Source organism: Nannobrachium achirus (assembly GCF_963921795.1).
Source record: "Nannobrachium achirus genome assembly, chromosome: 21".
In the NCBI taxonomy this organism is placed as follows: domain Eukaryota; kingdom Metazoa; phylum Chordata; class Actinopteri; order Myctophiformes; family Myctophidae; genus Nannobrachium; species Nannobrachium achirus.
In genome coordinates, this window is record NC_137828.1 from 31014580 (window position 1) to 31036449 (window position 21870).

At 43.6% G+C, this 21870-nt stretch overlaps 1 protein-coding gene across 1 annotated transcript in view; it reads right to left on the reverse strand.

Annotated features, from left to right (window-relative positions):
• Nucleotides 1-21870, reverse strand: part of sema5a (sema domain, seven thrombospondin repeats (type 1 and type 1-like), transmembrane domain (TM) and short cytoplasmic domain, (semaphorin) 5A) — a gene marked incomplete at both ends in the record, with an annotated part of 185754 nt that overhangs the window by 99620 nt on the left and 64264 nt on the right. Inside the window, 3 exons of the mRNA XM_080752100.1 lie at nt 7135-7270; nt 13454-13739; nt 16696-16909. Of these exons, the coding sequence (XP_080608226.1) occupies nt 7135-7270; nt 13454-13739; nt 16696-16909 (636 nt within the window). The remainder of the gene's footprint in view (nt 1-7134; nt 7271-13453; nt 13740-16695; nt 16910-21870) is intronic.

A 21870-nucleotide genomic window follows, 5' to 3' on the forward strand; every position in this document is an offset into this window, starting at 1 on the left:
TGTCTCCTCCATCATCATCAGCACACTGCAATGGCACTGCGGTCGGCACTACGCAAGACACAGCCTGCGGCAGAGCAAACTCTCATGAAGTACAAAAATTATAATCCAAAAAGGAATTGGTTTGGATTTAAATACCGATGGCTGTCAGCTTTTATGAGATAAGTTCAAGAGCAAATGAAAGCGACAGATTTGAACGCGGCGTTTCATTTCAGGGCTTTTGGGTTTTTGAAAAGCGTAATTTATAGTAAATGGAAGGAGTTACAAGTGTTACGACGAGAGCACATGGATGGTAGATGATGGGAGGAATGTGTTATGATGAAGGCACACATTATGCTCCCAGGGAACGTGGGTGGTTGGCACAGCTTTCCCCATCGCCCCCACAATATGTTAGCGTACGCTGTTGCCTGCTTGGATGTGGTTCAAAGTTTAAATTAACATATATCCCTTCATACAATAGCCTATGGAGCTCACCCACAAGTGCCTTTTATAGCAAGCATGTTAATTTAGCATGTTCGTTTACGCTGTTGCCTGCCTGGCTTTTGTTAAAAGTGTTAAATTAATTAACATATATCCCTACATACAATACAGAGCTCACCTACACAAGTGCCTTTTTACAGTAAGCAATTACGGCATGACAGAAAACCTATAATACACAGCCACGGTATTAGGTGCTAACGCACAGAGAACATGATTCATAGCCCAAATAAGCCCGGCTGGATCAATCCATGGTGTTTAATTGAATGGGGAGGTTTTTCTTGCAGACAGACAGGGATTGAAGCTCTCGATCAATGAGACGGTGTGAGTTGAGTGATGGATTCACGGACATAATTATCCCTGCTGTAGCTCTCCCCACACACGTGTGGGTGTATTTGTGTTATGGTTGCAGCCTTGCACTGCACGCGCGCGTGTGTGTATTTGTGTGTGTGTGTGTGTGTGCGCGCGCGTGTCTGTGTTTTTGTGTGGGTGTGAGTGTGTGTCTGTCCATGTGTGAAGGGCTGAATACATGGTCAGGCCATTTCACATCAACGGCCCCCTGCCATAAATCAGACGCTCATAAATCTAATCCTCTCCAACATTGACAAATGCTTGATGAAGATGTCACAGAAACCTAGATAAACTGTGCTCCGGTCCAGCAGTGTCTAGAGGAGCAGCAGCAATCCCGACTGAGCCAAGGTAGAGGAGAGGGAGAAGAGAGCGGATAGAGTGGAGACAGCAGAATCCCAGTGTTATCCCCACGGAACACGGCCCTATGAAGGCCCACAGCAGGCATGTGCACATATAGACATCAAAGGTGGCTTGAGCCCCTGCCTTTTACCCGTCTGTAAAAAGTGCCCTCTCCAGAACCATGAATGCGGTTTTTACTATGGTGTAAGAAACGCAAATGCCCACTTTCCAGTACCTGTGAAGGCATGCATTCAAGAGAACTGCCTTGTCCAAAACTCTCCCGAACTTGAATGCAGCATCTTATGTTGAAAGAATTGCCCTCTCTGTGTAGAAATCCATGCCGTTACGCCACATCTCCAGTATTTACTTGATTGTGACCGTAGGTCGCAGTTTAGAACGGTCACAGCTTGTCCGTATGTATCTCTGTCTATAACACCTGACACTGTGGTTCCCCTGACACATCACTGTGACATCATGCTCTGACATCACTGTGATGTTAGGAGAATCACTCTTAACAGAATGGGTTTGCCACTCTGACATCACCCTCTAGCTTCACTGTGATGTCACACTTACAGAATCCCTTTTATGCCCATATATGGAGTTCCCGGATGTCATCAATATTAAGCCCATATCTAACAGGACTTCACATGGGAATGCCCATATATGGAGGCCAAATCGGCCACATCCCACACTAACGTCTGGTTCTACAGACAGGGATCTCCATATATGGGCATAAAAGGGTATGATGTCAGATTTCATAGACATCATAGGACTTTCAAATAATGAATAACTGGGTAAGCATGTTTGGGCTCTCCATATACAGTACATGGATATCCATATATGGGTACCAGGGGTCTCCATATATGGGTAACTAGTCCGATATACATCACTGGCCAGATGGCCCAGAATTGTCCCTTTAGGCAGCAAGAGCCGCTGATACAAACGACCTACGGCCTGGTCGCGACTTAGGCCACGACTTGGAGGTCGTAGGTCCCGGTTCTGGAGGTTTTGCGCGATCTCGGTCGTAATTCAGCGACCTGGGAAGTCCGCGATCGAAACTCTACGCTTGCTAAGGGAAGGGACGCGAGTTTAGAAACTCTACGCTTGCTAAGGGAAGGAGCGCCGCGATCGAAACTCTACGCTTGCTAAGGGAAGGGACGCGAGTTTAGAAACTCTACGCTTGCTAAGGGAAGGAGCGCTCGTTTTCAACAGCGTCGGCAGGTTAGCTACTCAGTGTCGGCAGGTTAGGGTTAGGGTTAGGGTTAGGGTTAGGGTTAGGGTTAGAGTTGGGGTTAGGGTTAAGGTTAGGGTTAGAGTTAGAGTTGGGGTTAGGGTTAAGGATAGGTTTTGGTGCACCTCGCGCGGTCCAAGTGACTACAATGGAGCGCTTCCTACCTCCGGTTCAGCCAATCACAAGCTTCAAAAGGTTGAATAGCGCTGCTGCTCTAGAATATTCTGCAAAAAGACCTTTTAAATACGACCGCGGACTTCCCAGGTCGCTGAACAACGGCCCGATCGCGCAACAACGGCCCGGGGACGACCGAGGTGGCGCAACCACGGCCGGGGGTCGCGAAACTAGACCGGCCGCGACCTAACAAGTATGTACCGCGAACTACGACCTCCAGAACCGGGACCTACGACCTCCAGGTCGTGGCCTAGGTCGCGACCAGGCCGTAGGTCGTTCGTATCAGCGGCTGTCTCTCCCTTTAGGGTGAGGTCGCATGTCGCCCTGAGGCGTCTTACTAGTTATGCTTAATTCAGTGTGGTATCAAGCAGCGAAAATAGCAAACCTCCAAGCCCACAACGCTATTTTTGATATTTTCCCCAAAAGGCCTTTTTAGGAATGTCAGCCCCTGCCTCTCTAACATTCTCTGCACGTCCCTGGAACCTGCTGTAGTGCGCCCACAGTATGCTGAACACACTAAAACTGTGGTCCACTCTGTCCAGATAGAGGATATTGTTTTTCTTTTCCACCCCAGCTTGACGTTATATGCTGACAAAGGTGTGCGTATATGGTATTTCTTTCTGTTTTCTTTTTCATAAACTGAGAAAGCTGACACCTTCTTCCGTGCGTGAGCATTTCTCGTGTCTTTTGCGGACGCCGCATGAGTAAGAGGCTGCTTGGCAGGCAGGCAGTGCAGTGCGCGCTGCACGCGCTCCTAACCCCACTGAGCTGTTGGTAACATGATCGAGGGGTCCGTGATAGAGAACATGTGTGTAGCCGGGCGTTTGTCACCCCCACTGGCAGCCAGGGCCCACAGGGAATTCAATCACACGCACGCACGCACGCACGCACGCACGCGCGCGCGCACACACACACACACACACACACACACACACACACACACACACACACACACACACACACACACACACACACACACACACACACACACACACACACACACACACACACACACACACACACACAGAACACTGTGTGGATTACACCCACACCTCTCTCACTATCTCCTGAGCCTGCCACGACTACACAGAGAGCAGGCACTTCTCATAATAAAACATCCGTACGGAGCATTGCCTCAAATCGGGTTGAGGCGTCAAGGCGCTCCTTTTTTTGGGCCCCTCTGGGGTTTTTGAATAATAATAATAAAAAGAGTCACCAATCAGCAAAAAAGGCTCTAAAATAAGACAGCAATCTCTCTTGACCTTTTACGAACGAAATGTTTTCAAAAGGCAGCAGCCAACAAAACCAGAGTAATACTGTATGTAATATGTACTATTTTTATATAGTAATATGGTATAATATTACTGTTTTGGCAGAGTGATCCCTTGCACTACTCTTTACTGGCTAAAGTAATAATATTACAGTAATATATTACCAAGTAATAAGTTAACTGCCCGACACTGGCCACTTGTAGGAGACACGAGGCAATTATTCGGAGCTAAGTACAGTCCATATAAAAGGGCTAATAGGACGTTCGAGACGTGCCATTGTAAAACGACTGGGTTTTTGTAACGAGCGGTCATTAATGCACTATTCCTCCATTTCTGGCAGAGAAAGGGCTCATTGAAGGGAAGAAGAAATGAGTGGGAGGAAAGATGCTGCTGCCATTCTGAGACAGGTTCATCAGGAAGGACACATGCACGTTTTCATGTGGACACGCATGCCTAGGGCTGGGAATTGAACGGCAACTCTTTTTAGCAGTGGTGTAAAGCAGGGTTCCCCAATAGGCGGCCCGCAGGCCATTTGCGGCCCGCGGGGGGCTACTGTCTGGCCCACACCAACCCCAGTAATAATGGTGGTATAAGAGCAGCAACAACACTAGTATATCGTCGTTGTCGGCTGGAAATCTCGTATCTCCAAAATTTGTACGTTCTTTCGCAAATCATACAAGGCCGTCGCACAAAAGTAGTGAAAACAGCAGATCTACAAGCACACAACGCCTCGCACCGCGAGGCGTTGTGTGCTTGTAGATCGGCTGTTTTCACTAGTTTAAATAATTTAAAAAATTATAAATTCAAAACGAACGGTTTTGGACATACAAGATTTTCAACCGACAACGACGATATCTGAACTGTTGCTGGAGTAGCAGGAACGCCGCCGTCGCCCCCTGCAATGTTGTGGCCCTCGGCTTGGTACCCTAGAGATAATTCGGCCCTTGGGGAAAACTAATTGGGGAACCCTGGTGTAAAGTAACTAAGAACATTTACTCAAGTACTGTACTGGAGTATATCCAATTCTCTAAACTTTTACTTCTACTCCACTACATCTCTGAGACAAATATTATACTTTTACTCCACTACAATTATTTGAAAACTTTAGTTACTAGAACTTTGTAGATTTGGATTATTATTAGAAAACCTACATTAACACTTCAGCCTTATACACATTTAGGGCATTTGAAAATAGCCGATCTACAAGCTCACAATGCGTCGCATCTGCTATTATAAAACATTTTTTTTTTTGTGAAAACTTGTGAAACGCGACTTTCTGGACTTTTACTTTTGTACATTTTGTATTCCGGACTTTTACTTGTAAGGGCACGGTCACACCGGAAATATATTCTAGCTATGAGAGTGGATTCCGCCAACGCATTTCAATGGGAATGGCGTGGATTTATGGTCTTGCGTAGCTTTCAGTGTGACGTGCAAACCTTGCGTTTATGCTTGAAGCACTGTTTTTCCCCTTCTGTCCAATCGGGTGAGTCGAAGGCGGACCGTCCCAAGACTCAGTAAGTGACAAGTGGTTGTAGCTACGTGTGTCATTGGTTGTCCGCTGGCTGCAAAAAACAGCTGGCTGAATATAAAAAGAGTTTATCAGCCGCCAGCCATACTTTGGTGTGACCGTGCCCTGACAGAGTATTTCTACATTGCAGTATTGACACTTTTACTTAAAGGGGACCCATTTCAAAACGGGTCCCCATCCGGAACGAATTTGAACTGTTCATGAAAAAGTATATGCCCCCCTCCCCTCCCCTCTCTCTCACACACACACACACACACACACACACACACACACACACACACACACACACACACACACACACACACACACACACACACACACACACACACACACACACACACACACACACACACACACACACACACACGTCAATATGCAGACTGTTTGTGTGGTTTGTTTTACTTGAGTGGGCCATGTTGGCCGTGGGTTACGTCCCACACATAGTAAAATCTTGAGTGTAAACAATCCAGTTAACCAGCTATGGTGCAGTAATTTATGCACAACAACAACAACATCATGAGTGCTCCGAGTGCCGGAATAAGAGCCTCTGAGTTACAGTTCCCACATGACCGTGAAACTCTGACCACACGGCCTCGATCGACACAGTGCTATAAGTCTTTTCTTATACATGCCGTAGGGTTTTTCAACTGTACTGTATGTAATGCAGTTCACTAAAGAAGTAGGCAAGAGTCTAAATGGTAGCTTAACCCATTTAGACCAGGTACGAATTATTGCGTATTATAATTTTATGCTTTAACTATTAAAAATGGCAGATCTACAAGCTCACAGCGCGGCTTGTAGATCTGCTATTTTAGAAAAATCGTGAACATTTGAATTTTGACCAGATTTTGACCCGATTCTATAAGTGTCTTCTAAATCCTTTTTTGAAAACATGTTTCTACGTCAGTGGTTCTCAAACTCTTTCACGTCAAGGACCCCTAGAATTATATGTATTTGGCCACCGACCCCCGTCTCTAAATATTTTGTATCAGGGACCCCCCAGAGGCAAATATTTGATTTACAAATGTTCACTTTAAAAATGGGATATTAAAAGATTTGCACAAATTTCTACAAGCTCGCAGCGCAGCACTCGGTGCCGCGCTGGGAGTTTGTATATCTGCTATTTTTCAATACTTAAAGCATTAAATAATTCTCTGTCTAAATGGTAGCTTAAAGTCCTGCTGAAATTCTATTTTATCATGTAAAACAGAGAATGGTTGTCTCAGCCAATCAAGAGTCTTAGCCGACCGTCCCGCCCCCTCTGGCTTATGGGATGGCTTTAAATGAAACCCACTGCCTCGTGTTGGCACTTAGGCAGAGAGAAGCAGTGCTGAGACACTTTTCTCCTCTCAAATATTTCCAGATACATATTTTACTGTACCATTTAAGTTTAGAATGAGAAAGTTTGTAATGCACTGTCCGACCGTCATCCTGAATTTCACTCAGAACAGAGTTGCAGCAGCCCTGTACTGTCTCCATAATGACAGTCAGCTGCGCGTGGAGGAACATTGAGCTACAGTACGGGAATCACACAGGTGACTGAAATCATGATTCATGATTATTCATAGGAGCTTGCTGCTGTAATCACACATTTTACAGGAAGTAACTATGGGCTTTTAGGGACTTTTGACATAAAAATACACTAAACCTCCCCGCCTCAATTCTATTGCCATCTGTTGTTATGTATATCTCCATTATGACCACGGATATGCTCTAAAAGTGTGGAAAACATATTTTTCATTTCAACCGGTAAGATTTTTTACCTGGAAATCTGGGTTGGGGTTGGGGAAGGGCAGCCAGGCTGAGCGTGAGTTCTCTTGGTACTTGAATGGTCCGGTGAAGACCTGCTGGATGGCACTGAGGTTGAAGGCACACACTGCAGACGCAGCAATGCTGTTCCTGCAAGGCACACACAGACAGGCATGGAGTGAACGAGGGAGATGGTGAGAATAAGAAATAAAGACTAGAAATACTGTTCCTACAAAACAGTGTTGTCTCGCTTGTGACTATATTCTGCAGCGTGCTAACTGTCATGTGAAGCTCAACCAATAGAGCTAACACCACTCCCAGATTTGTTTCCACCAATTGCGCCTCATTGGCTAAGGGCCCTGCCTTTGTACTGTCTGCGGCAGAAATATGCAGCAGAAATATTTGGCGGAACTCACTTTATAAATAATGAGGATAACAGTGTCCTCGCCTTTCAGGCGAGCCCACAATTATTATAAAACGTTGAACATATTATCAAAGAAATTATATACTACGTTAGTTCCATTGATCCAAGCCAGAACGCAGCTCTGAAAATGCATGTGGCCCACACATCTGAACAGTGCAATTACATTGTTCAAATCAGTGTTGCATTGGTGATTCAATGTTTGGGCAATCTGGCAAGCCATCGTCAAAGAAAATGGAACGCCCACTCGGTTTGTCCCTCTTCCTTTCCTAGCTACTAGCTACAGACTCTGTCTCGAGAGAATGATGTTTGGGTGGACGGTCATTTACTGACAGCACGCACGCGTCACTTAAACAACTACTCGGTGGTATGGTGGCGCAGTCGCCTCACAGCTAGAAGGTCCTGGGTTTGATTCCCGCTGGGGACGCTGGGGACGCTGGGGGCGTGTTCTCTCCTCCGCGTCATCAGCGCCCATACTCTAAGTGGGGTTGGCAAAAGGGCCTTTCTGTGTGGAGTTTGCATGTTCTCCCCATGTCACCTAGGGTAAAAATGTACCATCACAAAAAAATGCAGTAATCCTGGTCTCTATACTTCCTCCCCCTGGCCAGCCGGGGCGCCTGATGGAGGGGAAAGGAACTGGTTGGAATAACGCTATGTACAGCCAGGAAAAACTCCCCCCGTCAGGTGAAAAGAAGCGGCTTGGACTACTCATACATAGAAGGAAGCATGAGGTCAGTCCGTTGCTCTCCCCAGGTTGGCAGAGGGAGTGTAGCGCCCAGGATTATTAGATAATTGGCACTGGGTGAAAAATGGGTTGCAAAACCGTGGGATAAAAAAATAAATAAAAAAAACTCTACATGAGTTAACAGGTCTATTGATATGCATATAGGCTCGTCCCTTTGTTGAATCACCCTGCTGTGACACTACAACGTCTGTAAACGTTGTCGAGGTGTGAACTTGAAGGTTGTTTTTTACTTTGATGCATGTCCCTGCACGTGCTCCTGCTGAAAGAGATTTGGGACGGCGTGTACGCGCGTGACACAACGCTGGTTCTATTACAACAGTACAAGCTGTAGACTGCAGACAAATATGAATTATTGGCATCACTGGATATAATATGTTCAACAATCAGACACAATCGAGATGTTCTGCTTGTCTGCGTGCAGATCCCTGGGCTGAAATACGGCTTTGACTTTTCAAACTGTCACTTTCTCAACAAGTATATTCTCCATCCTCCAATGAGAGAGTAAAGAATGAGAGTATTAACTCTCAAGTCAAACTGTGAGACTCGGGCTCTGTGAATTATAATCCTATACGCAGCTGCTCATTAAAGTGGGTGCCCGGAGGGAGAAACGTTTCCAGTACCCTTCAAAGGACTTATTTTTCAGCAATGTGAAGCCGTTGACCATAAAGAATAGATTACACAGCTTTTAATAATGGACCGTGCACGTGCACGTGCACGTGCGTGGGTGTGTAGAAGAAACATGAATTAGTGAAATACCGGTAAGGGACAGAACTACTAAGGATGCATTTACAGACATGCCATCAGGGACGTGCTGGCCATTGGGAAAAGCGGGACAACTCCCGAACGGCCGGTTCATTCCAGGCCGTTCCAGGCCGGCCATTAGGAAAAAATTAAAAATAAAATGTCGGCCGTCGTTCCATTTTGGGGGCTGGGCGGCCAACAAAGTAAATCGTCACTGTCAGGCAGAAACCTTGTATCTCCAAGTTTCAAATTTGTAGATTTCTTACAAGGTTTCCACCCGAGGTTTCCACCCGACAACGACGAAATATAACTCATGTAATTGGCCCACTGGCTTGTCACTTGTCATGATCTGAAATGGCAAATCTTTGAGTAGCAGCAGCGCTATAGAGAGAGATCTCTCTCTATAGCCTGCAATGAGGGCCTCTACAACTCTTTTTCCCAGGCTGAATCAGGGGCCCAGCACGTCCCTGCATGCCATTTCAAACCTTCACACGTCCTGCCGTTAGCAAGACAGTAGATTTTTCCAGTGGACTGGCAGAACATTGAGCTTGTAGATCAGCTATTTTTGCGATTTTTATGACCTTCTCTGACTTTGAAGTTTAAATCTACCTATGACGGTGGATTCTGTTTTTCTAATGGGAATGGAGTTTTGTTTCTTGCCATTTCCGGGTTTCTGCAAAAATACGCTCCATTCTCCATAAAAAATAGAAAGGCGGAACAGGGAAAGAAACCTGTGAAAAAATGCAATTGCAGGAAGTTTTCAGGAAAAGAGCAGTAAATACTGAAGACTTGAAACCGCACATTTGTATATGAATAGGAATGAAAGCAGGAGAGGGGATGAGAGATGAGAAGGAGGAATATATAAGGATATCGTCACTGTCGGGCAGAAACCTTGTATCTTGAAGTTTCAAATTTGTATGTTTTTTTGTCAAGTAAAGCCCTGCTTCATCATACAAGACTGTCGCACAAAACTAGTGAAAATAGCCGATCTACAAGCACACAACGCCTCGCGGCGCGAGGCGTTGTGTGCTTGTAGATCTGCTATTTTCACTAGTTGAAATCATTTTTAAAATGATAGATACAAAAGGAGAGGTTTTGGACATCCGACAACAAAGATATAAAGATGTACTGTGGGTGAAGTCCCTGCCTCCAGTATACCTTATTATATAACATTTATTCCTCAAATTTTGCACACACAGTTATACATTTGCATACATTACATTATACCTTAAACATTTATTTAATAAATTACATGGATGAAGTTTCTTAAATTGTCAAGGTCGGCGCTTTGTGTTTTTTCTACTTTCTTTTTTAAAACCTCCTTTCCTGTTTTCCCCCAGCTCCCCTCTGCCCCTACCCCCCCCCCCCCCACCCATAAAAACGAAAAAGGAGAGAAAAAGAAAAAGACAAAAGAAAAAGAAAAAAGAGGAAAGAGTTAAGAGATTAGAGAGAAGAGAAGAAGGAAAGAAACCAAAAGCATGTTGACTCAACCTCGAGTGGCGCCTTGTGAGATCCAGAAAAATAATAATTCGTAGTTCACACCCTCGGCTCAAGTGGGATGACAGTCACCAATATGTATCACTACTCCAAAGGGATATTTTGTAGACTGTTGTGTTGACACGGGAGATAAGAGGTTGCCAATGTGTATAAACATTTTCTGCGGAGCCCCGGGCTGCACATTTTTTTTTCTCATTTCAAAACATCAGTTCAGGTCCCGCAGCCAAGAAGTTTTGCCCCCAGTATACCGTCGCTGTCGGTAGTGGTGTAAAGTAACTAAGTACATTTACTTAAGTACTGTACTTAAGGTACAGTTTTGAGGTATCTGTACTTTACTTGAGTATTTACAATTTACTTTACTTTTACTTCTACTCCACTACATCTCGGGTCCAAATAATGTACTTTTACTCCACTACAATTATTTGAAACCTTTAATTACTAGTTACTTTGCAGATATAAATTTAAATATTATAAAATATACATAAACCACTTTAGCCCTATTTTATACCTTGGCTATTTAAAAAAAAAATATATATATATATACTTTTTGATGCAAATACTTTCATACTTTTTTTTTTTTACTCAAGTACATGTTGAATTTTGTACTTTTACTTGTAAGGGTACCCTCACACCAAAATACCTATGAGAGTGGAATCCGCGTTCCGCCAATGCATTTCAATGAGAAAGGAGCGTTTTTTGCAGAAATCCTCTGCTGGCATGAAACCGCTTCATTCTCATTGAAATGCATTGGCGGAACACGGATTCCACTCTCATAGGTACTTTGGTGTGAGGGCACCCTAACAGAGTATTTCTACATTGCCGTATTGATACTTTTATTCAAGTAAAAAATGTGAGTACTTTTTCCAGCACTGGCTGTCGGGCAGAAACCCTGTACAGTAAAAAAAAACGTTACTTTTCAGGAAACATTTATAAAACCCACAGACTTCACTCTTAAGGCTTTATCAGAGTGTGAGGTGAAGAGCTATCACCTCCAACCTTTAGGTGATAAGCTATCACCTAAAAAATGTGATGGCCATATCATAGTCACGGACTCACGGTGAAGTCCTATCACCGCGCCTCTGTGCCTCTAAAACCCAGGGGGCACACTGATTGGTCTAGATCGACCAATCAGTGAACGGGGTGATGGGGAGATGTCTGAAAGTAAAAACAGAGGAGAGATGTCTAGGTCCGCGGCTAATGACGTAACGTTGTAGTTTTCTGACTTTAAAATACTACACCGCGGTGATAACCCATCACCGCAGACTACACTATGATAAGGCCATAAGTTTCAATTCACAAATGTCTCAACAATAGCGGAAAATAACTGAACTTGTAGATCGGCTATTTTTGCACAACACTCTTGTATGGTGAATTAGGGCATTCATTTACCCCCCCAAAACAAACACACATGCGCGCACAAAGTTGAAATATGGGAATATACGTTTTCTGCCCGACAATGATGATATGTTACGTGCCGTTTGTGTGTGTGTGTGTGCGCGCGCGAGTGTGTACAGTATGTGTGTGTGTGTGTACGTGTCTGTTATATAACTCCCACACAACATGCAATTATCCCTATGATGGATGCATGAATTTAAGTGCCGCCATCGCGGGAATGAGCAATCACGGTTTAAATGCGTATGCTGCACAACAAATTGCCTCGTGGTGGACATTAAAGCCGCAACTAAATAAATGTCCAAACTAAACTTTGCAAAAGAAAAATTGCCCGTGAATGAAAAATAAATTCAGTTTTAGTGCACTTAACAACAACATTTATCAACAACTGAGAGAGAGCGGAAATGTGTGAACTTACATAAATAAACAATGTTAGTGCACACACTAGCACCCCGCAGCTTCTCTTTGTTTTCGGTTCCACTACGCTAATGTATTATTCACAAGAACACAGAAAGAATGAGAAAAATAGGTATATTTTCTCCTTACAGTACAGTATGTAGATCTGAACTCTTATTATTATTACTTATAATATAAATTTAAAGGAGTGTCTAAAGGTAATCTAAAAAGTAAACTGTAAAAAGAAAAGGGTTTTAAAAATAAAAAGTTGGAACTATTCTATTAATGCAGACACCGGTATACATATTGAGAGCTATCTGAAAATGCCTCAGATGCAGATTACATAATGGACCTTGGTAATATGAAAAGGGTTGAAAACCACTGTCTTAACCCATTTAGGTATTAAAAATCGTGAAGGTAGGTTTCTGAAAAATCTACCTTTCTATATGTCAGTGGTTCTCAAACTGTTTCATGTCAAAGACCCCCAAAATGATATGTATTTGCATGGCCACGGACCCCTCATCTCAAAATATTTAGTTCCAGGCATCACCCCATGGCTAGAAGCTAAATTTGAGTTACAAATGTTCGCTTTAAAAACACATAAAATATTCAAAGATTTGCTCACATTTTCACGACTTTTCAAAAATAGCAGATCTACAAGCTGAGTGCCGCGCTGTGAGCTTGTAGATCTGCTATTTTTCAATAGCTAAAGTAGGGGTCTTCAACAGGGGGTCCTGGACCCCTAGGAGTTCCTCAGAGTTACTACAGGGGGTCCTCCAAATGTTTGTGAGATAGAAACTTTTTTCCTCCTTTTTTATATTAACCACATTCCAAATTCGGAGAATTTAAGTCAAAAATAGCAGATCTACAAGCTCACAACGCCTCGCGCTGCGAGGCGTCAAGTTTAGACGGTTCAAGTAGTTAAATATCTGAAAACACAAATTGACATGAATCCAAAATACACTGATGATTGTGCTGTCAAAAGACGAAACCATATGGAATCTATTAACAGGTTGTGGTGGTCCCTGCTTCATCTCCCTCTCATCTAAGGGGTCCTTGGCCTGAAAACGTTGAAGAACCCCTGAGCTAAAGTATCAAATAATTTCAGGCCTGATAGCGATGAACGAGTCTGTGCACTCACACGTTGGTGGTGAAGATACCGTAGAGCAGCTCCAGCTCGGGCAGGTAGAAGGTGCCCTGCAGCTCGTTGTAGCCGAAGGGGATCTCTCCGGGCCGCGAGCAGTTGAGGCGCGCCTTCATGAAGGTGGTCCACGTGTCCTCCAGCAGGAAGCGCCCCCCGATGTCGTTCTTGCAGACGCGGCCGGCGCGGGAGAACACGGTCCGGCCGCAGTCGTGCTCCACCGCGTTCTCCCGGAAGAAGAAGTACGTGAAGTTGCCGATGTCGTAGGAGGAGACGAAGTTGGGCTCTGCGGGCGGAGGGAGAGAGAGAGGAGTGTTGATTTCATAGACTAAAACTAGGACGGAAAATGTTCGTCAACCGTCTTTTTTCAACTTAAAGGGATATTTCACTTTCAAAAAAACTTTTGGTAATTTTATCATCTAATCAGGCTTTTATGAATACCCTGAACAGTTTTTAATTAGCTTGATTGAATATTTAGATATTTGATGTAAATGTTACCAGGCCCTCCAGGCCCAGGGCCTCTCCCCACACACACCCACACCCAACTTCAAACTTCATTTTAACCGTGATAGATTCATTAAAAACACCCATTATTTTTTCTGGTGACTCATATTACCCTCCTAATATGTGAGCAGGCCGTGTTTTTTCGATAACTTTTTTCATTTATTTTTATTAATTTCTTTTTTGTATTTAATTTTTTCCATTTTCCCAAATAATTATTAAAAATAAATGAAGTTATCGAAAAAACACGGCCTGCTCACGTATTAGGAGGTTAATATGAGTCACCAGAAAAAATAATGGGTGTTTTTAATGAATCTATCATGGTTAAAATGAAGTTTGAAGTTACAATGGGTGTGTATGTGGAGAGAGGCCCTTCCACTGCTCCCTGTTGAAAGTCGAATATCCCTTTAATAAAAATGAAATAAAAACTAAGCTATGATGACTAAAACTATAGAGCAGTAAGGTCATGACGTGACTAAGGGTAATTTCTCTAGTCTATGGAGAATAACATTGCGTCATCTTAAAATCGTCTCATATAAGCATTGTGGTCCAAAAAAAAAACTAACGGTCTGCGCGATATTGTCGGGGAGGTGGCTCTGTATGGTTTATGATAGTCAGTCACTCATAATTTGATAAAGCCTGTTTCTAGCGAAAATGTAACTAATTCAGCGACAGTAACATTAGCCTTTTCTCACCATCAGTTGATTCTACATATCCATATGAGTCAAACCGCTTAGAATCTAAGCGGATTGACTCAAATGATCTAAGCCTTAGATCATTTGTTTACGTTTGGAACACAGTTCTTATATGATGCGATATGAAAAAAGTCTACGGGAATTCAGAATGAGGTGAAAAAAAACTTGAACCAGGTAGGATGGGTAAATGACGTCAAACTTCACTGCTCTATTACCAAATATATTGACAATTTCGTCAACAAATAAAAACTAAACTAAAATGTTAAGGAGGGACTAGAGGAGAAGAGATCCAGTAGAACCAAAAGACAAGTCATTTTAAGTTTGGTTGCGCTCGGGTGAACTCTGAAAATACAAGCTCAGAACGCGTCGCAACCAAATGTAAAATCAGACATTATCAGGCCATCAAGGCACCGCCAACTGTATTTGGTTAATATCGTATGATTTTTAGTCGATAAAAACTAGACTAGAACTAAAACATTTCAGATGACTAAAATATGACTAAAACTAAAATAAATGTTATTCAAAAGACTATGAGTAAAACTAAATCAAAAGTTCCTGTCAGAATCAACACTAGGGAGAGCAGAGAGGTGGTATAATAGCCGGGGGGAGCGAGGAGAGGGAGAGGAGAATGCAGGAATGAGTTATGACTGATTGACTCACGGTGAGAGGGCGTGTGCACAGCCCACACATCCACATGCTGTTGGTGATAGGTATTAATAACCGTGGGACGCGTTATGAATGGCTTTGTGTGGTAATAAGAAAACCCATTTTTCATTCTCCCAATACCTAAAGGTTAGGATGAGAAATGACCAAAACAAGGCGCAGCGTAATAGCCCCTTCGCCTCTAACTAAAACAGGCGACCCTCGCGACATCATCATCACAAAGGTGTTCATCTTTATGTATGACATTATTGGATCTAAACCGCACACTTAATTCTCGCTGACAGCGATTTAATTCACTTTTAAATGAAAAAGTATTTCCCCATCATGATTCTCAACCCAACCGCTCACCCATACCCCCCACCCCTGCAGCTTTGGACAGCAGCACAGGGTGGGAAAAGAGGGAGAAGAAAAATCAATTCCCCATAAAATTAGTTATTAAGCTTTTCTCAGAGGTTTCTGCATAGCAGCAGAAGGGGGATGACTTTTAATTTATTTTTTCAATTGAAATGTGACTCAGATAATAGTCTTTCAATGACAAGATAGCGTTTGACCCACTCGCTCTTTAGACTCAGCCAACTAAAACTGTTCTTCAATTATTCGTTATTCGTTCCTGGTGAATAAAAATAGATTAAAAAAAAGACTATTTTCCCATCAATTGTTATTGCTTGTGCAATACTTTTGACTTAAATAAAAGGAAAAAGAGGCAATTACAAGAGAGCAACCTTTACCTCTTCTGCACTGTAAAGCAGGGGTCTTCAACAGGGTGTCCGGGACACCTATGGGGTCCTCAGAGTTACTACAGGGGGTCCTCCAAATCTTTGTGTGATAGAAACTAGTTTTTTCCCTTTTTTATATTAACCACTTGAACCCTAGCGTCCATATTCTGAGAACTTTAGCCAAAAATAGCAGATCTACAAGCTCACAACACCTCACGCTGCAAGGTGTTGTGAGCTTGTAGATCGCTATTTTCGGCAAGGGGCTTTGGAGGGGAAAAAGAGCAGACTAAGTACAGTGAAAGGACAAGTTTATTAAGTATTGACGATTCAAGTGGTTAAATAATTGAAAACCCACATTAACATGAATCCAAAATACACTGGTGATTGTGCTGTCAAACAGTGAAACTCTATGGAATCTATGAACAGGTTTGGGGGTCCCTGCTTCATCTCTCTCTCAACTAAGGGGTCCTTGGGCTGAAAACGTTGAAGACCCCTGCTCTAAAGTATACTTTATGACTCTGTATATTCCAGCACTTTACTTTACTACAGGTTGTTACTACAGGTAACATCTTACACCCTGGGTAACGTCCTGAGTAGCAGTCCACTCACGTACCGACTGTCTCCATTAATACAGTACGTCTCTGCCCAAGAGTCCAAGGCCCCTTACCGTTGAGCCACTTGGAGTTGTACTGGGCCGTGCGGAGCGGGGGCATCCCGCCCAGGCTGCGGTAGATGGCCGGGTCGCGGCCAGAGAAGTCCATGGCGGTGGCGGCATACAGCTCCCCGCTGGAGGTGATGAGGGCCGTGGAGTTGTGGAGCGGGTTGTAAGGACAGCGCGCCATCCCACTGATCTGGTCGTGGATCTCCGTCAGGTTTGTCAACTGAACACGGAGGAGAGGGAGGGTGGTTAGATAAATGAATGAATGAATGACTAAGTGAATGAATGAATGAATGAATGAATGAATGAATGAATGAACGAACAAACGAATGAATGAATGGGTGATTAGAAGCGTTGAGGAGGCAGAGGAGAATGGAGGTGGGAAGAAGGGAAGAGGAGAGAGACGCATCCTTTTTCGGTGGCCTACTGTAAGATGGGAGAGTGTTTTTTGCAGGTCTTTCAGTACGAGTGTATCAAAAAAGCAACTGGGTTAAGCACCGTTGGTACCAAGCAGTTTAACATTCACCAGGTTAACATTCACCAGCGTCGGCAGGTAAGCATTTCATCAGGTTAGTTTTACTGAGGTTAGGGTTAGGGTTAAGGTTAGGTTTAGGTGTATCTCCGTCTCCCCGACTTTCGTCACCTCCGCGCAGCCAATCACAAGCTTCCACTGCCTTAACCCAGTTGCTTTTTTGATAGACTCGGACTGAAACACCTGCAAAAAACAGTCTCCCTGCCTAAGATAGCAGATCTACAGTATAAGCTCACAGCGTGTCGCGGTGCAACGCGCTGTGAGGTTATACTGTACAGTATACAGTATCTACTATTTTTCGGCGCATGATGCCCAACAAAGTATAAATCGAGCGTAATGCTGCGTTCACACAACGGCAGATACAAAAGACACAAAGATACAAAGCTACACAGCATATGTAGCTTTTGTAGCAGTGGGATGCATCTTTGTATCCTCATGTCACTGGCTTCTATCCAAAATTAATGGTAGCCTGTTTCTTTGTAGCTGCCGGTGTGAACGCAAGAGAGAGAAATTATGCAATGAGATGTGAAACGGCACAGAGAAAAACCTCAGCGGTAGTCCTACAGAGAAAGTTAAAGAAAATACCCATAGAGCAGGCGAAGTTAGTATGTTTGGTATGTGTACAGTTATGCACCTTGACTATAAATACCATGCAAACGGACTGGTTTACATCCTTGTGGAGTAGTCATCCAGAGTTAAAAGATTAAACAATGAGTACTGGAGCAGAGCTCCTCTTGAGATTTCCAGTTTCTACTGATCACTGCATAAAACTTAAAATGTAGCACAAAAGAGGCAAAGGGCAGCATGCATTTACATGCAAACCAGACACGCCTGGTAATGTGCTGTTTGCCATTGCAGATACAGTATGCAAATAGAACAGCGATAAAAATATCCTCCTGTCTCATTATTACTTGTTTTGTTTTGTTTGTTTTATACACACCAGTTATACTTGCACAAACCCACAGATTGTCAGCCTGTCTCTCTCATGTACGCACGCACGCACGCACGCACGCACGCACGCACGCACGCGAAAAAGTACGCACGCAAGTTGAACAAACCCTTTGGCAGCAGTACCTAGTCAGAAATATCTGGAGTCATCCTCACACAGTAAACACAAAACAAACATATAGGGCTCAAGTCCACAATTGGAAAAAGAAGACAAACCAAACGTTTCCGAAAGCCAAGAAAATCTACCAGATGAAGTGCTTCTTCCGGAGTTGGGTTTCTAATGAGGGTACAGAACATCCATCTGTTTGTCTGGCTAAACCATCACCATGCCACATCACTGAGAAAGGCCCCTACATTTTAATCATGTTGCTCGACAAGACATGCAGCCGTCTTTCACATTCCGCCTTTGAATTGGAAGCCAAATCCAGCTCTCCGCATTTAAAAATAACGTTACAGCATGACCACCAGTGCTGAGCTCTGACACAGCATACTTTGTGCCCATTAAGAAATTGAAAAAATTGAAAAAACAAAAGAAGTGGGTATAGCTAACTGACCCTGCCTTTAAAATTGAAGACGAGAATATTTGCTTTTCTTCATCCCGAGACGTAATTAGAGTTTAGGGTGTGAAAGCAAACCCGGTAATGTGAGCTGAACATGTGGTTTCTGTTTCCATGTGTCAGTTTCTGAGGTTAAATATACTGTATTCCACAGAATAAAAACTATTATTAAACTTGAATGAAAGAGTACACACAAACACAGGTTTGACTGTCTGCAGGTTGCTTGTTGTCCTAGCTGTTAGTTTGATACCTTTTTATGTCTAAAATAAATCCCAGAGCATTATTATCACTGTCAGGCAGAAATACTGTATCTCCAGACTTTTATGTTTTTTTTTTCGTTTTTTTTTCCCCATAAATTAATTCCCTGTTTTATACTTCATAGTATGTAAAATCGTGAAAATAGCCAGTCTTCAAGCTCGCGGTGCAAAACGTTGTGAGACATGCACAAAATATTGTCTCTAGGTTGAAAAGTGTGGGACGTGGGTTTTATACATATTTAACCAAGAAATGTTTTTACAAGAGTAAAAAAGTGACAAAATATTACGTTAATAACTACATTGGAACATTGGTTATTTTTCCATTTCCTTACATACAAGGCTTCTGCCAGACTGAGACCATATCACAACCGCAGAGACGGTACCGTCCTCTCAAGATCCTAAACGCGGCCGACGTTGACCCTCCCTGACTGTGTGGACGCATTCGCGGTTCTGTGAATAACAAATAGATTCTTCTACTTCCTCACAGGATGCCAGAACCCATTTAAAGCAGCGATTGGGAAGAAACGGGGCTGCTTTGTATCCTGACTTCCCAGGAACGGGTCAATTCGGATCAAGGGTTCCGTTAACTCCTGCCACCGCTCTGCTCCGGTTCCAACCCAATGAAACAGAGCGGGCCCTGTCTGTGCTCGCTGGGCGGCGATGAAAGGCCGGTATTGACGGAACTCGTTCCGTCGGCCCGGGGATGTTTTGGGGTCAATTGGATCTTTTAGAAATCATCGGAGAGGGGATAGAGGGAATAAATAGATAGTGAGACTAGACTGGATCTACCATGCAAATTAAGTCAGTGGGAGTGAAAGTCTTCCCTTATCCAAAGCCCATGCAGCTGCGTTACTGGGAGGACACTGGAGTGACTTTAGACTTGCCTCTGATTGCTTCTTGGAAAGAGAGACGCGCGCGGCTAGAGCGGCTAGCTGTCACAGGCAGCTGGGTGCTATGGCTGTACTTCACAGCTCAGAAACCATTGTGGCTATTGAGCGGATGCGGTGCCGGGGGAAAAAAGCGTGATCTGCAAGTGCAATTTAAGATCCATTATTGGGTTAGATTTCCAATTTTCCATACTCCGCCATGGTCTATTGCCATATGACAAAACCAAGGAGCTATCTGTCTTATCAGCATGAGTAGAATGTAAATGTAGTCACAGTAGCTCTTCTGCAATATACAGTAGACGCATTTCCAGAAAACGTCACGCCGATACAATGCAGTGAAACGATGCAATGGAAAAGTGGTCACAGCCTCACGTGCCATCAAACTGTTTCCCTCCACATTGTGGAGGAAGAATGTTTGCATGGATGTTTACTGTTATGTCTTGCTCTTGAAATAATATACCTTGGTTTATGTTGTGTGTATAATTATAGCGATTCTCAAAGCATTTGCGAAGGTGTTACGCGCAGAGAACGGCCGAGAACAGCAGACCTCCAAGCTCCCACCGGTCGCATTTGCAACACGATGTGAGCTTGCATGTCAGCTGTTCTCGGCGCACAATTGCTGGGTGACATATATGTCTCGCTAGGAGCGCCTCGCCAGCCAACACACAGAGGAGGTTGAATGAATAGAAACCAACGCTCCCCAAAACAACAGGTTTGGGGATCCGTTTGGAATTGATTAGGCCTACATGGGCACTATCTCAAGCCTATGCCTTGAGGTCCTTCTCTGGACCATCATTATCAACTCCACCACTACCACTGTTACCATAATCAATATCACCACTGTTACCATCACCACTGTGAATCAACTGACAGCTAGGAACTTCTGTTCTGTCCTATCCACAAGTTTCCAACGTCCCATCGTGCATTGCGCAGAAGTTGTGCAGCAGTTCCGGTGTCGCAGCCGAGTGTGATCTACAAGCTCACAACGGTTGCATCTGCGACGCGACGTGAGCTTGTACGTCTGCTGTTCGGGTCCGCTCATTGTTCTGCCGGTCCGTTGTTCCGAGTAGGAACTCATCAGCATCGGCAGGTTAGTTACTCGCCCCCGTCGGCAGGTTAGCTACTCTCCAGCGTCGGCAGGTTAGCTAATCACCCGCGTCACGGTTACTGAGGGTTAGGGTTAGGTTTAGGCATAGTTTTACTGAGGTTAGGGTTAGGGTTAAGGTTAGGTTTAGTTCGTCGGCATACCGGCCCGTCGGCATATTGACGCGGACCCTGCTGTTCTCTGGATGTGTACCACACATAATTCTACAGTAAATTCTCACGGAAACAGGTGAACAGTATTTGGAACCATCATCAATATCTCCACTGTTACGATCATCGCTATCACCACCATTTTAACATAGAGAGCAGTGACCATACAGTTTAGTTGGCAAAGGTTGTTTGTTGTTTTAGTCGGCTCTCTACATCAATCACCACCATCTTCTCACATGAAGATCACCACTTACTATCTTTACATCATCAGTATCACCGACATCTTTACTTTATCCACATCAACACCATCATCAACATCGATATCTTTAGCATCATTAAATCACTACCATTAGTATCATCATCGTTATCAATATTAACGTCACTAATATCATTAGCATCATCATCATTATCAATCTCAACATCAGTTTCACCATCAGCATCATCAATATCAACACCACCATCAACATAAGCATCATTATCATTAACATTGACAGTGTGTATGAGAGGAAGAAAGTTTACCATGCAGTAACTTGCAGTGGCTATGAAACTAATGGGATATTCTTCACCATTTCTGTTCATCCATCAAAGCTAATAGGACTGTAAGACTTCCAAAAAGTGATCCTAGGACTGTTGCAACTTTCCAAGCAATATCTCACGTTATCGGCCGCACAGCGGGTAAAAAAATATGCCAGTGCTTGATAAAATACCACCACAATAATGTCGTGACATTTCAGCTATATGTATTTTTG